Source organism: Rhinatrema bivittatum, chromosome 3 (assembly GCF_901001135.1).
Source record: "Rhinatrema bivittatum chromosome 3, aRhiBiv1.1, whole genome shotgun sequence".
In the NCBI taxonomy this organism is placed as follows: Eukaryota; Metazoa; Chordata; class Amphibia; order Gymnophiona; family Rhinatrematidae; genus Rhinatrema; species Rhinatrema bivittatum.
Window position 1 is genome coordinate 319672019 of NC_042617.1, and position 25061 is coordinate 319697079.

Consider the following 25061-nt stretch of genomic DNA (forward strand, 5'->3'; position numbering starts at 1 on the left):
AGAGAGGGCCCCCATCAGATAATCTTCTGCCTACTCCTTCTAGCTGGTCCTGCTGGACCAAGATGGGAGAAATGCTGCAGGAAAAGTGCTTGTCGTTGTCCTAATCAGGTGTGCCAGTTCTCTCTGTACTCAGCTTTCTTTTTGTTTTGCCTCTGTTTCATTGTTTTTAATGTTAAGTAAAAACATAATTTCTTAGCATCCAGTCAGATGAATTCAGAACAAGAGGGTTGTACACCTCTACTAGCAGATGGAGATGGAGCAAACTGACGTCACAGTATATATACCCCTGCAGTGACATTAGCCTGCAAGTATTCTCTGTCTCCAGCAGTTGGTGGACGTGCATCTCCCTTTTGGGGTTTGCTTCATTTTGAAAAAGGAGAATTAAGGATATTACATTTGCTCCGCTCTCCTGTGGTGATACCAAAATGTCCCTCCCCCAGTTGAAAATTCCTGAGGTGATTTCCATGGTCCCTCAGATGAGTGCCTTGGTCCGGTAGCTGTTTATTTTTTAGCTGGCGTGGACTTAGCTGCTTAAGCGGCTGAAAGGCAGCAGGTGCAGGAAGCGAGCACGGCGGTGACTGCATATATCCTCTCCTCCCCGCAGCCGGAGACTGTCTCTGTGCTCAGCCAGATAAGGATGAGCTCTGGTTAGTGTTAAGAAAAATTAAATTTCCTAGCTTGTAGCCAGATGGACTCAGAACAAGTGGGTATAGTGTGCTCGTGCTAGCAGTTGGAGACTGATCTGACGTCAGCACGGGTACATATACCCCCACAGGAAGTGAGGCAATTCAGTAATTTCTGTCTCCAAAGCAGTTTGGAGAGCCTGCACCCTCGCTGAGCGTGTTTTCCAATACTACTTTCTACTTTCTATATTCTACTTACCAAATTTCTACAGACGAGCCCCGCACTCCTGCGGTGATACCCTCGGGTCCCTCCCCCAGTTGAGTTTCCCGGGGTGATTTCCGCGATCCCTCGGAGGTCTACGCCTCGGTCCGGTGGCCGAATCACGGCAGGGATCTAGCCCCCGAGCGAGAAGGGCTTGGGCCTGGCTGAGAGGCGCCTCGGTCCCGGCGTGGACCTAGAGGCAGCGGGTGCATTTCCTCAAGCGCGGCGGTGAAGGTATTTCCCCTCTCCCCCCGCAGCCGGAGACCGCCCGGGTTCCAGCCGGGAAGCGCCGAGGATCAGGTAAGGCGTAATCTCTTACTTTTGGTCTCCAAGGTACGAGGATCGGCGGCGTTGCCTGTATGCGGCACGCCGCAGGGGTCGTCATTTTGTCGGCCTTGTTCAGGTATTGAGCGCCCATGATAGGCGCCTGTATATCATATTGCTGACCGCATATTATTGAGCGCGTATTATATATCATTGAGCGTATATTGCTGACCGCATATTATTGAGCGCGTATTGTATATCATTGAGCGCATATTGCTGACCGCATATTATTGAGCGCGTATTGTATATTATTAAGCGTATATTGCTGACCGCATATTATTGAGCGCATATTGTATATCATTGAGCGTATATTGCTGACCGCATATTATTGAGCGCATATGGTATATTATTGAGCGCATATTGCTGACCACATATTATTGAGCGCGTATTGTATATTATTGAGCGCATATTGCTGCTCGCATATTATTGGGCGCATATTGTATATTAAGCGCATATTGTTCAGCGCATATTATCATTGAGCGTATATTGCTGACCGCATATTATTGAGCGCATATTGTATATCATTGAGCGCATATTGCTGACCGCATATTATTGAGCGCGTATTGTATATCATTGAGCGCATATTGCTGACCGCATATTATTGAGCGCGTATTGTATATTATTAAGCGTATATTGCTGACCGCATATTATTGAGTGCATATCGTATATCATTGAGCGCGTATTGCTGACCGCATATTATTGAGCGCGTATTGTATATTGCTGACCGCATATTATTGAGCGCATATTGTATATCATTGAGCGTATATTGCTGACCGCATATTATTGAGCGCATATGGTATATTATTGAGCGCATATTGCTGACCGCATATTATTGAGCGCGTATTGTATATTATTGAGTGTATATTGCTGACCGCATATTGTTGAGCGCGTATTGTATATTATTGAGCACATATTGCTGCTCGCATATTATTGGGCGCATATTGTATATTAAGCGCATAATGTTCAGCGCATATTATTATTGAGTGATATTATTGGCGGCATAAGCACCGGCGCCCTGCATTTGCAAGCCGCGATGGAACATTTGAACGCCCTGGCGTCTCCTGCGGCGGCGCCTCCTGAATCCGGCGTGAAAGCTCTCGGCCTCTGCTCAGCATGCCAGCTTAGAGCCACGCAGAGCGAGGAGCCAGACTCACTTTGTGCCCAATGTGAGGAGGGAGTGGGAGCCTCGGGCCAGGACCAGTCTCAACGAGGTTTGCCGACAGTTCCCCAGGGGCCACCCCGGATCTAGTGGGCAGTCTCGAACAACCTGGGATCCCGGGGGACCTGGTACCCCGACGGCTAGAGACCGCTTCCATTTCCTGGGTGGATCTCTTTAAGGGGATCCATGCCTTTGTACAGATGCAGTCAGCTTCTCATCCAGGCCCTGCTGCTGCTCCAGCTGATCTGCCCCTGGACCTTCGCGCCCTTATTGTGGGCACCCGCCTCCGGGCAGTCCGGCTCATGCGGACCCTGATGTCTCGGAGGACGAGTCCGAACCCCCCGAGGAGGGGGAACTTCCCTCGGGGATCGAGCCATATCGAACCATGAGGCGGTTCTTTCCCAAGGAAGATCTCTCCGACCTGGTTTCTCAGTGCCTCTCGGAGTTGGCTATTACAGGCCCCAGCGCTACGGTGCCATCCACGCAGAATCCCCTGCTGGAAGGTCTTCGTCCTACTGCCCGCCATTTTCCCTTCCTGCAAGCAGCACAACAACTGATAGATTTGGAGTGGAATGCGCCAGCGGCCTTATTCAAAGGGGGTCAGGCCCTGATGGGCATGTACCCCCTGGACCCGGCAATCAAGGATATGCTGGCGTGCCCTCAGGTGGACGCCTTGGTTGGTGCTGTGGTCAAGCGCACTACCATTCCAGTTGAGGGGGGGGGGGGCGGCCCTCAAGGAGCCTCATGACCGGCGACTGGACGCCATCCTGAAACAGACCTTTGAGGTGGCAGCTCTATCTTTGCTGATTGCAACCTGCTGCACAGTGGTGACGCGTTCCTGTTTGTCACAGGTCAGGAACAATGCTCCGGCAGCGGACATGGAGTCAGCTCTCTCGTTCCTTACGGATGCCGCATCCGACCTAGTCCGTACGACAGCCTAGGGGGTCTCATCCTCCGTAGCAGCCAGGAGGCAGCTCTGGATACGGAATTGGTCAGCCGATGCTCCTTCTAAGACACGCCTCACCAGAATGCCCTTTAGGGGTTCTCTCCTGTTCGGCAGTGACCTTGATAAACTGGCCAGCACATGGGGCGCCTCTCCAGTACCTCGACTGCCGGAAGACAGGTTCAAAAGGAACCAGCGCGCCTTTCCGAGGCCCTCCAGAGGCAGAAGCTCCCAACGCTTCACTCCCTATAGGAGTCGCTACCAGGCACCTCGTCCTCAGGCCAGGAACCAGTCCTTTCGGACCAAGCAGCACAAAAGGGGAGCCGGCTCGGGTTCAGGGCCCGGCCGTGCCTCCCAATGAGAATCAGGGACGGAGCCATAGGGGGCAGGTTAACCCTCTTCTACCCCAGATGGGTCGAGATTACGTCTGACCAGTGGGTCCTCGCCATCATCCGAGAGGGGTATTATCTGGACTTCCATCATATCCCTCAGGACAGGTTTGTGGAATCATTGTGTCCAATACACAAGAAGGCAGCATTGGAAGCTACCCTGGCGAGGCTCCTGTCTTTGAAAGCCATAATCCCAGTACCTGCATGGGAAATGGATTCTGGGCATTATTCCATTTATTTCATGGTACCCAAGAAAGAGGGCACTTTCCGGCCCGTATTGGACCTCAAGTCAGTCAACCGATACTTAAGGGTCCCGAGGTTTCGTATGGAAACTCTGTGCTCAGTCAAGACCGCAGTACAGCCAGGGGAATTCCTCACGGCTTTAGACTTGTCAGAAGCATACCTGCATATCCCGATCCATCGGGATCATCAGCTCTACCTACGCTTCAAGGTTCTGGGACGACACTTTCAATTCCGGGTTTTGCCCTTCGGGTTAGCCACAGCGCCGTGGACCTTCACCAAGGTGATCGTAGTGGTAGTAGCGCCGCTCAGACGGGAAGGAATCCTTGTCCATCCTTACCTAGACGATTGGCTGATCAGGGCGAAATCACGAGAGGAGAGCCATCGGGCAGCCAACAGAGTGATCGCCCTTCTGGAAAGCCTGGGATGGGTAGTCAACCTAAACAAGAGTTGCCTACAGCCTTCCCAATCACTGGAATACCTGGAAGTCCAGTTCGACACCCAGTCAGTCTCACCGCCAAGAGAAGGTTAAAACTTCAGACGCGTCTACGGTCCTTGATGGGAGCCAGCCGGCCCATAGCTTGGGATTATCTGCAGGTTCTCGGCCTCATGGCATCCACCCTGGAAGTGGTACCCTGGGCAAGGGCCCATATGAGACCTCTACAAAGCTCCCTGCTCTCTCGCTGGAGCCCCCACTTCCGGAATTACTCCGTGCATCTACCTCTACCAGCCAGAGTGCGGACCCAGTTACGGTGGTGGTTGCAGTCCAACCACACGAGCAGGGGGTCGAAGATGTCCTCCCCCACGTGGATTCTGCTCACCACAGATGCCAGCCTGAGCGGATGGGGAGCACACTGCGAAGAACTCACCGCCCAAGGGCAGTGGAACAGAGAAAAATCAGGGTGGAACATCAACCGTCTAGAAGCACGGGCAGTCCGGTTAGCCTGCCTGCAATTTGCTCACAGACTGCGGAACAGGGCAGGCAGAGTGATGTCCGACAATGTCACCACGGTGGCATACATCAACCGTCAGGGCGGAACCAGAAGCCGACAGGTGTCCCTAGAGATAGCCCCGCTGATGGCTTGGGCAGAGGCGAATCTCCAGGACATCTCCGCCGTCCACATTGCCGGAAGGGACAACACCGTGGCAGACTTCCTCAGCAGGGAAAGCCTAAATCCGGGAGAATGGCAGCTGTCCCCCACAGCCTTCCAGATGATTGTGGATCAGTGGGGGACTCCGGACATGGACCTACTAGCGGACAGGTCCAATGCTCAAGTACCCAGATACTTCAGCCGCAAGCGAGATCCGTTCTTTCACGGGATCGATGCCCTGGTTCAGCTATGTCCTCCAGGGACTCTGCTATCTGCCTTTCCGCCGTGGCCCCTGCTGGGCGTCCTTATACACAAGATTCAGAAGCACAAGGGCCTAGTTCTTCTAGTGGCACCAGACTGGCCAAGAAGACCCTGGTACGCGGACATGAGAAGACTACTGGCAGGGGAGCCCCTTCCCCGGCCTCCTCTCAGGGACCTGCTACCAGGGTCCCATCCTCCATGAGGATCCGGCTCAATTCTCTCTTACGGTCTGGCCATTGAGAGGGCTAGACTGAAGAAAAGAGGTTACTCGGAGCCGGTGATAGATACACTCCTCCGAGCTCGCAAGTTTTCCACATCCCTTACCTACGTAAGAATCTGGAGAGTATTTGAAGCTTGGTGCGACACTGATGGCACCAACCCACAGGCGACCACAATCCCTATTGTTCTGGATTTCCTGCAGGATGGGCTTCAGAAGGGTCTCTCCCTCAGCTCCATCAAGGTTCAGGTGGCTGCGCTGTCTTGCTACGGTCCCAGGAGGGACGGCAAGACCATTGCCACGCACCCAGATGTTTCCCGCTTCCTGAAAGGAGTCAAGCACATCCGTCCGCCACTGAAGTGGCCAGTGCCTCTGTGGAACCTCAACATAGTTTTGGATTTCCTCGCGGGATCCACCTTCAGACCCCTCCGGGGCCTGTCACTCCGTTCTCTAACTTTGAAGATGGTGTTCTTGCTGGCAGTGCGTTCCGCACGCCGCATTTCGGAACTACTAGCATTGTCCTGCCGTGATCCCTTTCTTAGAATCACTCCAGAGGCTATCCATCTTCGCACGGTTCCATCCTTCTTGCCTAAGGTAGTCTCACAATTTCACCTCAACCAGACCATATCCTTGCCAACCACGGCGGGTCTGAGGAAATCAGAAGAAGGGCGTTTGCTACGCCATCTCGACATCGGCAGATTGCTGCCCAGATATCTGGAAATGACAGAAGCCCTACGAAAGACAGACCATCTGTTCGTCCTGCACAGCGGGAAGAAACAAGGAGAAGCGGCCTCTCGGCCCACCATCGCCCGCTGGATTAAAGAAGTTATCAGAGTGGCCTACGTAGAGGCCGGGAAGTCACCGCCTCTACAAGTCAAGGCTCATTCTACCAGAGCCCAAGCAGCATCTTGGGCAGAATCTAGGATGCTGTCGCCTGCAGAAATATGTAAAGCGGCGACATGGTCCTCCCTCCATACCTTCTCCAGGTTTTACCGTCTGGATGTCCAGGCCAGGGAGGACACAGCATTTGCGAGGGCGGTCCTACGCGGTCCTCAGGCAGCCTCCCACCCAGTCCGGGAGTAACGTTTGTACATCCCACTTGTTCTGAGTCCATCTGGCTACACGCTAGGAAATGTTGAGATTACTTACCTGATAATCTCGTTTTCCTTAGTGTAGACAGATGGACTTGGCATCCCGCCCGGCTGCCGGTATACATGGGTTTCACCGATTCAAGGTAAGCCATGTCATTTTCTTACATAAGAGCGTCCCCTTTGCCAGGTGTTGACGCCTTCCGGTTGGGAACGCTGGCGGTCTCCAGCTACTATCAATCGGTCAGGGGAATCCTGTTTCACTATTTCATTGATCGTCAGTATACATATATCCATAACAGCTTTTGCAAGGAAGATTACTGAATTGCCTCACTTCCTGTGGGGGTATATGTACCCGTGCTGACTTCAGATCCGTCTCCAACTGCTAGCACGAGCACACTATACCCACTTGTTCTGAGTCCATCTGTCTACACTAAGGAAAATGAGATTATCAGGTAAGTAATCTCAACATTAAATTAAAAAAAAAAAGTATATATATCTATATATATATTCAAAGAGAGAAAAAAGGAGGTTTTTGTAGCATAGGGCTTCCTCCTTCTGGTTTCCATGCTCGGCTCGCTGTTCCAACATTTTTCCTGCTCCGTGGGAGGTTGAGGGACATGGGCAGCCTGGCGGGTTGAGCAGACTCTCTAGGATTGGCCCCACTCTAAGGCTTTTCACTAGTGAGCCACTTGGTAGGCCGCAATGGCGTTTCACGTGCTTTCTAAGGCTGCCCTCTACAGGCTTGTCGGTTCGGCGTGTGAGTCTAGCTGTGCATCCAGTTTTTGGATGCTTGGTCGGGCCTTGTATTTGGTATGCCTAAGTTAAGCGGCACCTTAAGTGGCCACATGCTTACCTGTGCACACAAGTTTTCTTGTGCATTTTTGGGATGCTTAAGTTTTTACACCTAGGCGTTGTACACCTAAATTTTTGGACACCTAGGTTTTTTCAATATAAAAAAAAAATTAGATGCACATCTCTAGCTGCTGCTTAGGCGCTTTGTCAGCCATAATAGTACCTATGCCTAAGAAACCTAAGCGCCTTTCTGTTTGCAGTGCCTGTCATATTCAGGCATCTCAGCCAGGAGTGTCTGCTAACTTGTGTCAGCGCTGTTTGGAGGCTCAGGGAGAATTGTCCTCTGATTTCACTAAGCCTGATTCTTCCAAGCCGGATATAGGCCTGGGTCAAGATTGCTCAGGTGGGGTGCCTGAATTTGGAACTCCCCTAACTGGTTCCTGAGCAGGGGATGGTTGCTCAGTGAGTATGCATCCAGTGCCTCTGGGATTGGATGCTCCTATTTTTTCACGGGTAGAGCTATTCCAGGGTTTGCAATCCTTTATTCAGGTGCGATCTTCAGCCCTTTCTAACTCTCCTAGAGCAGATTTGCAAGTAGGATCCTTGCTGGGACCTATTGTTAAGTGCCGGAGTACTCCTAGAGCAGCAGTGGGACTTCCCGATGAAGGTCCGGATGGCACAGATGACGCCGATCCTGACTTTCTTGAGGCTGTTGAAATTCCATCAGGATTAGAACAATATGGAACTATGTTACAGTTCTTTCATAGAGATGAACTGCCAGCTCTGATTTTCCAGACCATGAAAATGCTTGAAGTTACCTGGGGCAGATGCTATGTCTGAGCCGAAGAGAGGAGGCTATTCAGGAATTGATTGATGTTGAGTGGGGTGTCCCAGAGGCTAAATTCAAAAGAGGTCGGGTTTTGGAAGGGCTGTACCCAATGGCAACAGAATGTTTGTTTTCCGAAGGTAGCTGCACTTGTGTGTGCAGACTCCAAGTACACCGTTATTCCTGTAGAAGGAGAAGCAGCCTTGAAAGATGCACATGATAGAAGGATTGAGACTATCCTCAAGCAAGCATTGATGCAGTGGCAATGACCTTGCAGATTGCTTCTTGTTGTTCCCTGGTGGCTCGCTCTTGTTTGCTTTCCTCCTAGGAAGTCAATGGCTCTGGGGTGAACTCCAGGGCAGTTATGGAGCCGGCGACAGCCTGTTTGGCAGATGTGACCTGTGATTTGGTCTGATCTTCAGTCAGAGTGGGTTCCATAGTAGCAGCCAGGAGTCAGTTATGTCTGAGGAATTGATCGGCTGATGCAACCTCCAAGGCTAATTTCACCAAATTGCCCTTTAAAGGCTCATTCTTATTTGGAAGTGAGTTAGAGAAACTGGCCAGAAAGTGGAGCAGATCTCCAGTTCCTTGTTTGCCATAGGATAAGAAGCAGATGCCATGCTCTTTTATCATGAGAGGTCATACTAGAGCAGTGATGGCGAACTCCAGTCCTCGAGTGCCACAAACAGGGCAGGTTTTCAGGATATCCGCAATGAATATCATGAGATAGATTTGAACACAATGGAGGCAGTGCATGCAAATCTTTCTCATGCATATTCATTGTGGATATCCTGAAAACCTGGCCTGTTTGTGGCACTCGAGGACTGGAGTTTGCCTCACTGTACTAGAAGACCCAGGCGTTTTCTTGCCTATAGATTAATGAACCTTCAGAGGACTCAGTCTTTTGTAGGTCTCAGTCCTTTCATCCCCAACAGTTAAGAAGGGGCACAGGTTCAGGTAGTAGAACCTCTTGACCCTCCTAATGAAGGTTTGCCGACCCACCTCTGGAAACAGGAGATAGGGTGACACCTATCTCTCTTCTATCAGAGGTGGGTTGAGATCACATCATGTCAATGGGTCCTGGAAGTGATACGAGAAGGATATGAGTTGGAGTTTCACAGTGTTCCTCGGGATGTGATCATGGTATCTCCCTGCCGCTCACCACAGAAGAAGCAGGCAGTGGAAACTGCTCTGGTAAGGCTTTTTAGTCTGAGGGCTGTTGATCCAGTGCCCTCGTTTCAAGAGAATACGGGTCGATATTCCATTTATTTCATTGTGCCCAAGAAGGAGGGCTCCTTTCGTCCCATCCTGGATCTCAAAGGTGTCAACACTCATCTGAGAGTGAAGTATTTTCGCATGGAATCTTTGCAATTAGTAATAATGGTTGTACAATCAGGGGAATTTTTTACCTCTTTGGATCTGTCTGTGGCATATCTTCATATTCCCATCCGACTAGAGCAGAGCTTCCAAACTTTTCATGTTGGTGACACACTTTTTAGACAAACATAATTTCACGACACAGTAATTCAGTCTTTTAACAAACCAGAGGTTAAAGGTTAAATGAACAAAACGTATTTCGACAATTTATGTAGGTTTCCTTAAATATATACATAAACTTTTGTGGATTACATAATGCTACACCCACACTGACCACCAGGCAGCTCCCATTCATTTTCACACCACTCCCTCTCCACCCCCCAGGCATGCACACATTCATTCTCACACACACCACACACAGACAGGCACCTATTCTCACACAGACAAACCCCAGGAAGATACCCATTCGTTCTCATACACAGATACAGCCTCAGGCAGGCACCCATGCATTCACACATATACACACCCCCAGGCAGACTCCTATTCATACACTTGCACACACTGAAGCAGACCCCCCTCTCTTTCTTTTGCCAGCAACCTCAGAGCCTCTCTCATTCCTCTGCTATTGCTGTCACTGCTGCCATGTGGATATTTGGGGAGGTGCTGATTGCTGCTACTGGCACTGAAGCCCGTTCTGCTGCCTCCTATTAGGAAAACAGAAAAAGCCAAGCTGCCACAGATCCCTACACAGAACCTCCACACTAGCAGAATATGTAAACACAGTCACAGATGCAAAATACAAACAGACCCTCACAAAAATGCAGAATAAAGTAACCATAAAGTATTATTACAAACATTCAGACAAAAATTGAACTGTTAACCGCAACAGGTCAGACTATTATGCAGTGCAACAACAGAAAAACCGAAATATTACAATACTTGAAAAACATCAAAATCAGTAAATATAAAGGATAAATAGAAGTAACACCATATTAATAAAAATAATATTTTGAAATAGCTGACAAATAGAACATCATCTAATAATTGAAAACTCGTATACATTTTCCAGACCAATAAAATATTTCAAACACTATGCAATACTTAAAACTTTAAAAGGATAAAAAATCCCTGGTTGTTTATACCTGGAATCTTTTGATTTCCAGATGCCCTGAGATTGTTGTGGATTAGCAGGGGAGAGGTGAGGGGTTGTTCCTCCCAATCTCTCTCTCATAAACACACATGCTCTCACACACACAGACACAAACATGCTCTCAGACACTGCAACACACACACATATAATCTCACAGACACACACACACATATAATCTCACAGACACACACACAGACATGCTGTCTCAGACATGCAGTCATACACAGTCATGCATGCTCTCACACACACACACATGCACAAACACATGCACATGCTCTCACAGACAGGTATGCTCTTTCACCCACACATACCCTCACCAAGACATACACACACACACACACACACACATGCTCTCACTCATTCACTTCCTCCCCCCTCCCCAGTAGAAGTACAGCAGCAGCCTCTCTTTCAGCCCCCATGGCAGAGGACCTCTTTGTTTTTCTTGAGGCCGTGGGGGCTGATACTGCACTGTTTTCTGCAGGGGGGGAGGGAGGTGACACTGTTGATTTTCCTCTGGCCCTTGATGCCTCTTCCTGCGATAGTCCGAGGAATTGCATTTGCGTGGAGGCTGAGGCGGGAGAGGTGTTACTGATGCTTCTTGGAAGCTGCGCAAATTTGGAGCCAATGCCTGCAACGGCCAGTGCTCTTCTTTTTCCTGCATGGCCGCCTCTTCTTCCCATCCATGCAGACCCTCCACTTCCTCTTCCGGGCCGTGTGGACAGGAAGGAGAAGTCATGCCATCGCCGCCCCCAGACTGGTGGCGCACCGGCCCTGCACGCAGGTCCTCTTCAGCAGCCCCGCAGATCTCTCTTCACGCCGCGGCAGGATGGGCTCTGCTGCAGTTCGCAGGTCCTCTTCAGGCACAGCAGAATGAGCTTTGATGCAGCCCACAGGCCTCACTTCAAGCGCGGCCTCATCGGTTCTACTGCGACCTTGTAGGTCTTTTTTTGGGCCGCAGCAACCCTTCTCATTTTCTTTGGTGGGAATCCTTGTTAAAAAAAAAAAAAAAAAAAATGACGTGATGGGAGTGACCGGCTCACTGGGGGAAGCCCGATCCCCCGATAGGCCAATCCGCCCCTGTCCTCCTCCTTCCTGGAAGGAGGAGGAGGAGTGAACGTGACCCTCGAATTCAGAAGTTGATGACAGAGCTGCATCTGCTGTTGAACACTCTGTGCCTGACCATATGGTCTTAAACTGCAAGTACTTGGCTTAATAGTGGCAACCCTGGAAGTGTTTCCATGGGTGAGGGCACATATGCGTCCTCTTCAGCGCTCCCTACTTTCTCAGTGGAAACTGCAATATCTGGACTATTCAATTCGGCTCCTCCTGCCAGTGGAAGTCTCCTCACAACTGCAGTGGTAGTGCAGGTGAATCATCTAAGGAAAGGAGTTTCCCTAGTGCTACTGGACTGGCTAGTACTGACCACAGATGTGAGCCTCCTTTGGTTGGGGTGCACTCTGTCAGGAGCTGATGGTGCAAGGGCGCTGGAATGGAGAGGAGTCTCTCTGGAATATCAATCGGCTGGAAGCTAGGGCAGTCTGATTGGCATGTTTGCAGTTTAGACTGAAGGTTCAGTTGGTCTGGATAATATTGGACAATGCAACGACTGTGGCTTACATCAATCGGCAGGGAGATACCAAGAGCCAACAAGTGTCACTGGAAATAGATCAACTTATGGAATGGGTGGAAGTACATCTCCAGATGATCTCAGCCTCACACATAGCAGGAAGAGACAACATAAGGGCAGACTTTCTCTGCAGGGAGAGTCTGGACTCAGGAGAATAGGCATTGTTAGTTAATACATTTCAGCTAATTCTGGATTGCTGAGGTCTCCCATTTCTAGACCTGCTGGTGACTTCTCGCAGAGTGAAAGTTCTGCAATTCTTCAATTGTAGGAGAGATCCAAAGTCATTGAGGATCGAAGCTCTGGTGCAGGAGTAGCTGGAAGACAAGTTGCTGCTCAGGCAGAGACATGGACGGAAGTTAGTTTTTGTCTCCTGTCGACATTTGCCAAGTTGCGAGGTGGTCCTCCTCCTTACACACCTTTTCCAGATGTTATCATCTGGATGTGCAGGCCCGGGAGTACGCAGCCTTTGCATGTGCGGTTTTGACAGGACAATGGGTAGCCTCCTGCCCTATTTGGGAATAGCTTAGGTACATCCCACTTGTTCTGGATTTATCTGACTGGACGCTAAGAAATGAGAAATTACTACTTACCTGATAATTTCCTTTTCTTTAGGATAGTGAGATGAATCCAGCTTCCCTCCCTTGGCTGCTGCATGATTGTACCATGGTCCTCTTGTGTGACTGTGTTACAGGTATTACTAGTAAGTGTCAATCCAGTCCCTAGACATGTTTCTGCATTCTTGTCTGTTGGCTAAGTATTGAACTGTTTAATCAAGTTTTGCTAGTCTGTCCACAGTTGCTTTTGAAGAAAATCCTGGCAGACTGTCACTGCATGGAGTATATATACTGTGATGTCAGTTTGCTTCATCTCCATCTGCTGGTAGAGATGCATGACCCACTTGTTCTGGATTCATCTGACTGTCCTAAAGGAAAGGAAATTATCTGGTAAGTAGTAATTTCTCAATCAAACGCTGGGTCAGATTAAGGTCTGTTGAGCTGAGCATTCCATCTCCAATGGTGGCCACTTCTGCTCCCAAGTACATGGTAGATCTGTTTCTTGTTGCTCACTCTTAACGGATGAGCGATGGATAATGCCTGGCTTACAAATGTTTGTCCTTTCCTTCAGGAACTTGTCCAAACCTCATTTAAATTCCACTATGCTCATCATCTTGATCACATCCTCTAACAGAATTCACAGCTTGATCGTGCGTGGAGTGGAAAAGTACTGTCTATGATTTGTTTTAAATTTCCTGGTTATTGGTTTCATGTATAACTATTTGAAAGGATAAATGAGCATTTCCTAGCGTGTAGCAGATGGACTCAAAACAAATGGGTATAGTGTGCTCGTGCTAGCAGTTGGAGACGGATCTGACATTAGCACGGGTATATATACCCCCACAGGAAGTGAAGCAATTCAGTAATTTCCGTCTCCAAAGCAGTTTGGAGCTACCCACGCTCGCTGAGCATGTTTTCCAAATTCTATCGACTAAATTCCATTTATTTCATAGTACCCAAGAAGGAGGGCACCTTCAGGCCCGTCCTGGACCTCAAGTCAGTCAATCGACACCTACGGGTCCCCAGCTTTCGCATGGAAACTCTACGGTCGGTCAAGAATTCGGTACAGCCATGGGAGTTTCTCACCTCCCTAGATCTGCCGGAAGCCAGAAGCGCTGGTGATCCCAATCCATCGGGATCACCAGCGCTATTTACGCTTCAAAGTCCTAAATCAGCACTTCCAGTTCCGGGCTTTACCCTTCGGGCTAGCCACCGCGCCGCGGATCTTTACCAAGGTAATAGTAGTTGCAGTGGCACTCAGGAAGGAAGGAATCCTCGTCCATCCCTACCTGGACGATTGGCTGATCAGGGCAAAGTCACCGGAGGAGAGTCACCAGGCAACCAACAGAGTTATAGCTCTTCTGGAAAGCCTAGGATGGGTAGTCAACATAAAGAAGAGTTCCCTACAGCCGTCCCAGTTGCTGGAATACCTAGGGGTCCAATTTGACACCCAAGCAGACAAGGTCAGCCTGACCTCCAAGAACAGGCTAGCGTGCCTGCGATTTGCCCACAGACTTCGCAACAGAGCGGTCAGAGTGATGTCATACAACGCCACCACAGTGGCATACATCAGTCGACAGGGCGGCACCAGAAGCCAACAAGTGTCCCTGGAAATAACTCCCCTGATGATTTGGGCAGAAGCCAATCTTCAGGACATCTCCGCCGTACACATCGCCGGGAAGGACAACACTGCGGCAGACTTCCTCAGCAGAGAAAGCCTAAACCCGGGAGAATGGCAGCTGTCACCCACAGCCTTTCAGATGATTGTGGATCACTGGGGGACGCCAGCCATGGACCTATTAGCAGACAGGTCCAATGCTCAAGTTCCCAGATATTTCAGCCGCAGGCGGGGGATCCTCGAGCTCAGGGGATCGATGCCCTGGTACAGCCGTGGCCTCAGGGGATCCTGCTATATGCATTTCCTCCATGGCCCCTGTTGGGCGCCATTGTTCACAGGATTCAGCAACACAGAGGTCTAGTTCTTCTAGTGGCCCCGGACTGGCCAAGAAGACCCTGGTACGCAGACATGAGAAGACTACTGGCAGGGAATCTTCTACCTCTGCCTCCATACCGGGACCTGCTACGGCAGGGCCCCATTCTCCACGAGGATCCAGCTCAATTCTCTCTTACGGTCTGGCCATTGAGAGGGCTAGACTGAAGAAAAGAGGATACTCTGAGCCGGTGATAGATACACTCCTCCGGGCACGCAAGTTCTCCACATCACTAACTTATATCAGGATCTGGAGGATTTTTGAAGACTGGTGTGATTCTCACAGCACCAATTCACATACCGCAACAATTCCTATCATTTTGGACTTCCTGCAGGATGGACTTCAGAAGGGTTTGTCCCTCAGCTCCATCAAGGTTCAGGTAGCAGCACTGTCTTGCTACGGTCCCAGGAGTGATGGCACTACCATTGCCAAGCACCCAGACGTTTCACGTTTCCTGAAAGGAGTCAAGCACATTCGCCCGCCACTGAAATGGCCAGTGCCCTTGTGGGACCTCAACCTAGTGTTGGAATTTCTAGCAGGATCAGCCTTCAGGCCCCTTCGAGGCCTGTCTCTCTGTCTATTGACCTTGAAGATGGTGTTCTTGCTGGCTGTGTGTTCAGCACACCGCATCTCAGAGCTACAAGCACTATCCTGTCGTGATCCATTCCTCAGAATTACTCCAGAGGCCATCCATCTTCGTACAGTTCCTTCCTTTTTACCCAAAGTGGTCTCACACTTTCACCTCAACCAAACCATATCCTTGCCTACCACGGAAGGTTTGAAGAAATCGGAAGAAGGTCGAATACTTTGTCATCTCGACATCGGCAGACTACTGTCCAGATACCTGGAAATGTCAGAAGCAGTACGAAAGACGGACCACCTGTTCATCCTGCGCAAGGGGAAGCGGCCTCACGGCCGACCATCGCCCGCTGAATTAAAGAAGTTATCAAGGCAGCCTACGTAGAGGCAGGAAAACCACCAACTCTACAGGTCAAAGCTCATTCTACCAGAGCACAATCAGCCTCTTGGGCAGAAGCTAAGCTGCTGTCGCCTGCAGAGATATGCAAAGCGGCGACGTGGTCCTCCCTCCATACCTTCTCCAGATTCTACCGTCTGGACGTTCAGGCCAGGGAGGACACCACATTTGCGAGGGCGATCCTACACGGTCCTCGGGCAGCCTCCCGCCCAGTCCGGGAGTAGCTTTTGTACATCCCATTTGTTTTGAGTCCATCTGCTACACGCTAGGAAATGTTAAGATTACTTACCTGGTAATCTCCTTTTCCTTAGTGTATGCAGATGGACACAGCATCCCGCCCGGCTGCCGGTATACATGGGGATTCGCTGACTCACGGTAAGCCATGTTTTGCTTATGATAGGGCTTCCACCCTGCCGGGTGTCGATGCCTTCCGGTTGAGAACACTGGCGGTCTCCAGCTACCATCAATTGGTCAGGGTAATCCTGTTGATTAATCAATCGGTCAGTACACATATGGCTATAACAGCTTTGCAAGGAAGATTACTGAATTGCTTCACTTCCTGTGGGGGTATATGTACCCGTGCTGACGTCAGATCCGTCTCCAACTGCTAGCACGAGCACACTATACCCATTTGTTTTGAGTCCATCTGCATACACTAAGGAGAAAAGAAGATTACCAGGTAAGTAATCTTAACATTTCTTCCCTATGTATCCATTCCCCCTCACTCATGATTTTATAGACCTCTGTCATATCCCCTCTCAATTGTCCTTTAACAGCACAGATCTTGACACTGATCCCTGTGGTGCTCCACTAATGATCTTTCTCCATTTGGAAAACTGTTGACCAGTTCCCAGTCCACAATAGGATACTGTCTCTTATCCCATGACTTCGTAATTTCCTGAGGAGTCTCTCATGGGGGACTTTGTCAAATGCCTTCTGAAAATCCAAGTTACACAATAAGGGTCATTTTGAACAGCCCGTGTAAGGGTAACGTCTCTGGGGACTTGTGTGCTTTGAACATGTGCAGGTGCCACTTTGTACATGTGCATAAATCCTTCCCTTCCCCCAAAACACCTGCTTACTATGCGCATAAAAGTGTCCATCAAATTGCCTTTCCTTTGTATATTTACAGGGGTATATCCTGAATTGATTCTGAAATGGCGATTTATTCTGAGAAAATTGCTTTTGAAAATCAGGCCATGTATGAAATAGCTCACTTGGTCAGAGTGCTCTGCCTTCTTTTCTTGTTCTTGAATACTAGATAGAGCCTGTGAATATGGGACCAGCAAACCTCACCCTCTTCTGGCAGGGGTCTTCCATCTCCCATTACTCATGCACTCTTCCATTTGTGATTGTGTTCTAACTAATCTCAAATGACTTAATTTTCTTTATGATCTCTTCCTATCCTACCACTGAGAAAAGATGTACATACCCAGTAGCCCTTAAAAACACTGAGAGGAATGCGGAGTGTGAGGTTCGGCTGTTTAGCAAAATACAAATTTCACTAGTGCCAGGCCTGGGGCTGTTGGGCTACCAGCAAGATGTGAAGGCAAACGTAAATGGTCAGGACAGAGCACTGATTAAGCACTGTATATATGTAGCACAACACACTATGACATTGGTGTGGAAAGGTATTCCCAACATTTATCAGTGGTAGGCACAGTGACCGAGATTGCACTGATAGAAAAGATTACACATTCATTACTGGGAAATTTGGATAAATATAATACAATTTGGAGAAAATACTGGGACTATTTGAAGCAATAATTGTCAGCCCTGGGGGGGAGGTTTAGGATTAAGGGGACGAGTTAAAGTACTGATTGATTGGGATTGCCCCATAGGTTTTGAAATGTGAACTATTGGCTGTCTAGTTGACATTAATTGTATTGATTATTCTGGTGTGTACTGTCTGTTAAAGAGTTTAAGAAAAAAAACCATAGAGAGAGTACTGAATCTCTCTTCTGATGCTACATTTACCTGGAATTCAAAAGAATAAAAGGACAGGAGGGTCTAGCCTGGCTTGCATGATTTTCCATTACAAGAAAAGAAAAGAAAATGAATTTGACCGGCTTCCTCCCTTAGATGGTAACAGGAACTGCACAGAAGAAAAGGAAGCCCAGCCAGATTGACCTCGGAGGGGAACTGCCAGGAGGCAAAAACAAGCTGCAGAGGTGTATATAGGCAAATAACCTTTTGGGGGCAGGTTCCAGAATGGAGTGGAGATTTTGTAATGGCTTCTCCTCCTGTTTGCCCCAAATACCGGTTTTTGGTTTTTGTTTTTTTTTAATAAGCGGTGGTGAATGTGTTTCTCTATCGCAACTATCTGAAAATCCAACTATCTGGTATTCGTTAATGGTGGAGCTGAATTCACCCAATAGTGAACTGAAATGCACAACTGAAATCATATGTGATGGGTTTTGAAAAAGAGCATAGAAAATGTTGGATGTGTTTTATTATGTTTAAGGATTGCACTACGGTTGTTTTTTAAACTATGGGGGAAATTAAGGTATAGGGTGCGAGCGTACCGCAGTTAAAGCAGTACTATAGTACATAGGTGGATAAGTGTTTCACCTGTTCTCCACAGTAGGTCAAATCTAGTAGTAATACGTGAGGGTGGTACTGGAAAATGTCTGTATCAAATGGATTTTTTTGTTTTCTCTTTTTTGGAATGTACACAAATTTTGAGTCCTGGTGTGTGATTTTCTTGTGTTTTTGTATACAATTGTATTTTGGTTCAATCAAATCTAAATTGGAAAAAAAGAAAATATTGGAAGTGATGGTGCTGAAACAAAGCCCCACAGGGGCCAGTGGAGTTGTACTTAAAATTATTGGTGTTTTTGTTCAGGGAACACCCGGAGGAATCCCATGGAACAGGAGGAAGCAGTAATCAATGAAGAAGCAATTTTGAGCATCATGGAAAGCAGCCAGAATTTCCAGCCTTTATCTCAGAAACTGAGTCAGTCTCCAGTTTTCAGTAAGTGATGTGGTTTTGCACCTTCAGCGGATGTGCACGTTAATTTAAATACTGCTTTCAATGCTAAGAGTCTGGGAGAAATTGTCATGTAGCGTACCACAGTGCATTCCTACTGCAAGTCCATGTGTGTGATGGCCAACGACTGTCACTGTGTAAATATCTTTGTGTAGTAATAGTCTGAGCTAGTAAGTGTCACTGGCATTAACATGTATTATCTTTTAGGTGTTTTCTAATACATGCTTTAAATACCACAAGCATCAATTCCCATGTGGGCTTATTCAGCTGTCATTCCTCTGCACAGCATTTGAGGCAGGTGGGAGTGTCAGCTGATTGAGTGGTCTGCTTTGGGTTATGAACTAATCACAGAGAGAGAGCCTTGAACCCCACAGCATGGTGATCATGTGTTGATGTGTTGATCATGTGAAGGATTTGTTAGTGAACTGTATATGTGCTTTACATTAGAGGGTCAGTGATTTGCAAAATATAAAGATTCAATAATATGACCACTGAGGAAATGAACTAATCACAACTGAGGGTTATGAACTAATCACAGAGAGAGAGAGGAGCCTTGAACCCCACAGCATGGTGATCATGTGTTGATGTGTTGATCATGTGAAGGATTTGTTAGTGAACTGTATATGTGCTTTACATTAGAGGGTCAGTGATTTGCAAAATATAAAGATTCAATAATATGACCACTGAGGAAATACTGAAGTATTTAGCTTTGTTGATCCTAAAGATTACACTGAAGATTTTGCACTTATGTCCGATCATAAGCAGTTTGGTATTACAGACACTCCCATGGTGTTCATTTTTACTCTTGCTGCTTAGGTGCTTGAAGAAAGGACTGTTTTTACTGTTTAGAATTCTTAGATATTTATATTGAGACAGTGAAAGTGGTGGATTGTTGTTAGGAGATTTCTATGTAGTTATAAAATGTATAGCCCGCTGATCCACAGAGCTCAGAGATGTGATATTGGCTAGGATTTAGGCCTGTATGTTGGCTCTGCTGTCACATGGAGGAAGCAGTGAGAATACTGAACATCAAACAGCAGTTTGACGCCCAGGATGGTGAAGGTTCAGACATGAAGTATGCAGAGCAGTAACAGGTGCATAGTGAAGATGTTCTTTGGAAGACAAAGCCTTTAGCAAAGTGCAGTCAGCAGAATATTGCCCTGGGATGCAAACAAAAATGTACCTGCTTTTAAAGTAAATGTTAAGCTTGTGTATAGATTTGTGACCTTAGAGCTGGATTTCCCTCTCATATACACCTAGCTGCAGAATTCTCAGCACCTTCTTCCCCCAATCCCCCATAGCTTACTTTTATGCTTTTTATGGAAAAAAAATGGTGGATTCTATCCCCCCTCCTTCCTGCTGGCAGGAGGAAAGCATTTCTTCTTAGGACAGCCTCCTCTGCCAGCTTCACTCTGAAATGTAAATATGGTGTAGAAAAGGAAGGGGGGGGGGGGTCCTTTGTGGTTCAGACTTTCAGATCTGACTTAAACTGGCAGAGGAGGCAGATGTAGGTAAGAAGCACTACAGGAAGGAGAGGAGGTGGGTAAAGATCATGTCTGCCCCCTTCCCTCACCACCAGATTTAGCACAGATTCCTGTTTAATATGTTTATAATTTTAAAAATTTTACTTCTCCACTTTAAACCTACAACCCCCCTGCATTGTGTGAATGCCCCTAGGTATGAGTTTACAAATGAGAAATCAGCTCTGTGTGCCACTTACAGAGCTTTCAGTGGTGTTTTTCTTAGCATTTGGATAGGTGGATCCACGACCAGTGGTTTATGTTCCTCTACCAGCAGATGGAGACAAAGCAAACTGACATCACAGTTATATACTCCTGCAGTGACAGCCCGATAGTATTCTTTGTCTCCAGCAGATGGTGGACGTGCATCTCTCTACTGGGGATTGTGTTAAACATTTTTTCTAGAAGGAGAAAAGAAGAAAGGTTTATTGCCCCGCTCTTCTGTGGTGTTACCTTATGATCCCTCCCTCAGTCGAGTTTCCTGAGGTGATTTCTTCAGATCCTTCCCTCAGATGAGTGCCTTGGTCTGGTAGCTGTTTTTTTTGCCTGTTTGGACTTAGCTGTAAAAAAAAACAACCCCCAAACAAACAGCTGAAAGGCAAGTGGGTGCAAGAAGCCGAGCGCAGCGGTGAAGGTATATACCCTCTCCTCCCACACCCGGAGACCGACTCTGTACTCAACCGGGATGGGCTGAGCTCAGGTAAAGAGTATTTTAAAAAAAAAATTTAAATAAAAAAAAAGAGGAGTTGATTTTAGGGGTTTCTCTTCCCTCCAGTCTCCGTGCTCAGCATGCCAATCCGACATCTGTTCCCACCAACGGAGGAGCTTGGTGGACTCGGGCAATTTGGAGGTTTGAGCAGTCTTCTGGGCTAGACTCTACTATCAGGCTTAGATTTTTTGCCATGTGGTAGGCTGTTGCAGCGTTCACGCGCTTTTTCTCTGCACATAAGGCTGCCCTCTTCAAATACATTGGTTCACGCTTGCACGCCTGGCTATGCGCCTAACTGGGCGCATAGGAGCGCCTACCTGGGGGCTCTGTTGTGCATGTAAGGGTGTTTAGTTGAATGCACAGTGGTGTGCTTCAGGGCACCTAAACGGGCGCTCAAGTTGGGTGTTTACCGTCTAATTTTTGGGCGCCTATTTTTTTTTTTTTTTTTACAAGCGCCTATTGCAAGCACAGCTAGGCACACACATCTCAGACACCTTTTTAGAGCATCTTGTCAAATGACTATTGTGCCAATAGCAAAGAAGCCTTAGCGCCTTACAATTTGTGCTGCTTGCCATATTCGGGCATCTCAGCCTGGCATTCCCTCTAACTTGTGTCAGCACTGTTTGGAGGCTCAGGGAGACTTGTCTCTGTCTGATTTTGCTAAGCCCAGTCTTTCCTAGCATGATGTGGGAATGGAAAAAGAGTTGCCAGAGGTTTAACCTGGAATTGGGGCTCCCCTAACTGGTTCGTCAGCAGAGGAAGGTAGTTCAGTGGGATTAGGACTGATGCAGCCTGGTTTTGGCATGGACCTCTCTGCCTTTTCTTAGGTAGAATGTTTTCAAGGGCTGCAGTCCTTTCTTCAGGCACAGTTGTTAGCCCTGGCCAATCTTAACAATTCAGTATCACAGGCTGTGGATTCCCTCGCACCTGGTGCTGTGGGTAAACGTCTGAGTATGTCTAGACCCGCTGCGGGTCACGCCAATAGGAACCTGGAAAGTACGGATAATGGAGCTAATCCTTACTCCTTGGATAATGGGGAAATTCCTCTGGGGCTGGAGCCATTTAGAATTCTGTTGCGTTTCTCTCATAGAGATGAGTTACCGGCTCCGATTTCCCAGACATTGAAGCTGCTGGGGGTACCGGGGGCTGATTCCATATCTGAACCAAAGAAAGATCCCATTTTGATTGTTTTGTAAAAAACCTCGTATTTCTTCCCTATTGTGGAGGCTATTCAAGAATTGATTAATCTTGAATGGAGCACCCCGGAAGCTAACTTTAAAGGGGGACGAACCTCGGAAGGACTATACCCTCTGGATTCGGCTGCGAGAGAGTAATTGCACTTTCCGAAAGTGGATGCGCTTGTGTGTGCAGTCACCAAGTGGATGACTATCCCCATAGAAGGGGGAGCGGCAATCTTTAAGCAGATCTTTGAAGCGATGGCAATGAATTTACAGATAGCTTCTTGTTGCTTTCTGATGGCTCGCTCGTATTTAGTTCTCTCTCAGGAAATTGATGCATCTGGTGCAAATTTCAGAACAGTGATGAACAGTGTGATAGTTCATGGCCCTCTACTGCTTAGGCAAAGATGGTCGACAGGACAGTGTCTTTGCCTAGTCCGTCCTCTGCAATCTCTTCCAGACCTGAACCCAACTCTTCCTGCCTAGAACCCCTGGTTGGAGCCAGGCAGTCCCCTGCTGACCAACAGCACCGCAGTTGTTGTTGTGTCCATTGGCACTTTGTTCAGTAACTGTTGGTCTCACCTGCTAAAGGGGACAGCCTGCAGCTTGGTATTCATTAGAGATGTGAATCGGAACCAGAATCGGTTCACATCTCTAGTATTCATCCACATGTGAGGACTACCATCCTGCTTGTTCTAGGAGAAAGCGCAGTTGCTTACCTGTAACAGGTGTTCTCCTAGGACAGCAGGATGTTAGTCCTCAGGAATCCCGCCCACCTCCCCATGAGCTTGGGTTCACCTCCGGCTTCTTGTTTTCATTTTTCGCTAGTATTTTTGCTATGTTATGAGACTGAAGGGGGACCTCGTGTGGATGCACGGATAGTGAGTAGCATGCTGGGCATGCTCCGTGTACCGGTCAAAGCTTTTAGAAATTTTGACAAAAGTTTTCCATGCCAGGCTCCATCGGATGATGTCACCTCACATGAAGACTAACATCCTACTGTCCTAGGAGAACACCTGTAACAGGTAAGCAACTATGCTTTCTCCTTATACTACCCAAGTTGAAATCCTTATGGAGTTACTGTACATTGTGATGTCAACAAGTTGTGATTATTAAAGCTGTCTTGTTATCGGTTAATCTTTAAGTGATGCTTAAATTTGTGCTAAAGGGTTTATGATGCATGATTGCATGATTCATTTGACCAATTTCAGTGCTTGAGTTTTCTCTGCCATTTTACAAATTGTTCCTACTCCAATGCCTCCTGTGGCCAGGCAGTTATTGAACTATTTTGGCTGGGAAAGGTAAGATTGAAAGCAAGGTCAAAAGTCCTGGCTTTTTCCTCAGGTTGGAAAAATACGGCTCGGTAAATCTAGGAAATGTAGGCAGAGTTTTCTTAGCTTTTCGCTAGGTGTGCAGTGCTTCTAGAAGACTGATGAATTTGTGGGTCTGTTGGGATAGGCTTTTTGAAAGTGTGATGGTGTGGTGAAATCGGATTATTCTTTTTGACATTTATTGTCTTGATTTGTGTTAGTTTTGTAATTTTTATATTGTATACCATGTGGGCATTTTTTTTTCACATTAGGAAGGTGGTTTTGTCATTTGTCATTCTGTAAATGCATTGTCATTCTGTAAATGCTAAGTCTTTTAAAGATAGATTCTGTTTCTGTTTGTCTTTACTCAGTGGTAAACAGTCAGGATCAGGCCATGATAAACCTGCTGGCTGGTCTGGAGGAGGAGGGGTATGGGCGGGAAGGACCCAGGCTGTTGTCGCAACATGGTTTCTCTGTGAACTGCAGTAATTTGCAGAACAGTGATGACGAGGAGAATGAGCCACAGATTGAGAAGGAAGAGATGGAGCTCAGCCTACTCATGTCCCAGAGGTGGGATGCCAATCCTGAGGAGCATGAAGCCAAAAGAAGGTATGTTTCAAGCCTTTTCCAAGTTTAATTTTATTTATCAGCTATTTTTGATACCTCAAAACTTGCATTTCCTGTTCAGAAACCTGAAGTATGGCAGATCAGGTTAGTCTCACTGGGTGAACGTGTCCTTTTTTTCCCTTCAGTTTGAATGCCAATCTAGAGCCCAGAGTGTGCAGTAAGAGTCTGTGAACCCAATGCATTTTTTCAGAGCAAGAGATTTAATCCTCCTGCTTTGGCAATGATCATAAAGTACCCATGTCCCTTAGGTGAAGGGGAATCAAGAGCTCCTATGTTTGGACTCTTAAAGTACTTTAATGTTTCTAAAGATACCATGGCAGTTTCAGTTTATCAAATTCTACAAGGAGAATTAGCTCAAATGGTAGAATGCTCGATTTGCAAGCAAGAGGCTGTGGGATCGATGCCTACATTCTCATGTGGATAAAAGTGAACCAGTAGATGTAGTGTATTTGGATTTTCAGAAGGCGTTTGACAAAGTCCCTTATGAGAGGCTTCTAAGAAAACTAAAAAGTCATGGGATAGGAGGCGATGTCCTTTTGTGGATTACAAACTGGTTAAAAGACAGGAAACAGAGAGTAGGATTAAATGGTCAGTTTTCTCCATGGAAAAGGGTAAACAGTGGAGTGCCTCAGAGATCTGTACTTGGACAGGTGCTTTCCAATATATTTATAAATGTTCTGGAAAGGAATACGACGAGTGAGGTAATCAAATTTGCAGATAATACAAAATTATTCAGAGTAATTAAATGAGGTGGATTGTGATAAATTGCAGGAGGACCTTGCGAGACTGGAAGATTGGGCTTCCAAATTGCAGATGAAACTTAATGAGGACAACTGCAAAGTGATGCATATAGTGAAAAATACCCCTTGCTGCAGTTACACAATGTTAGGTTCTA

The 25061-nt window shown here is 47.5% G+C and overlaps 1 protein-coding gene across 2 annotated transcripts in view; it reads left to right on the forward strand.

Annotated features, from left to right (window-relative positions):
* The window catches only part of REV3L (REV3 like, DNA directed polymerase zeta catalytic subunit), a 720104-nt gene that overhangs the window by 330277 nt on the left and 364766 nt on the right, over window positions 1-25061 (forward strand). For both annotated transcript variants that reach the window (XM_029595253.1, XM_029595254.1), the window contains exons 10-11: window positions 18679-18807; window positions 23911-24148. In XM_029595253.1, coding sequence (XP_029451113.1) covers window positions 18679-18807; window positions 23911-24148 — 367 coding nt within the window. The remainder of the gene's footprint in view (window positions 1-18678; window positions 18808-23910; window positions 24149-25061) is intronic.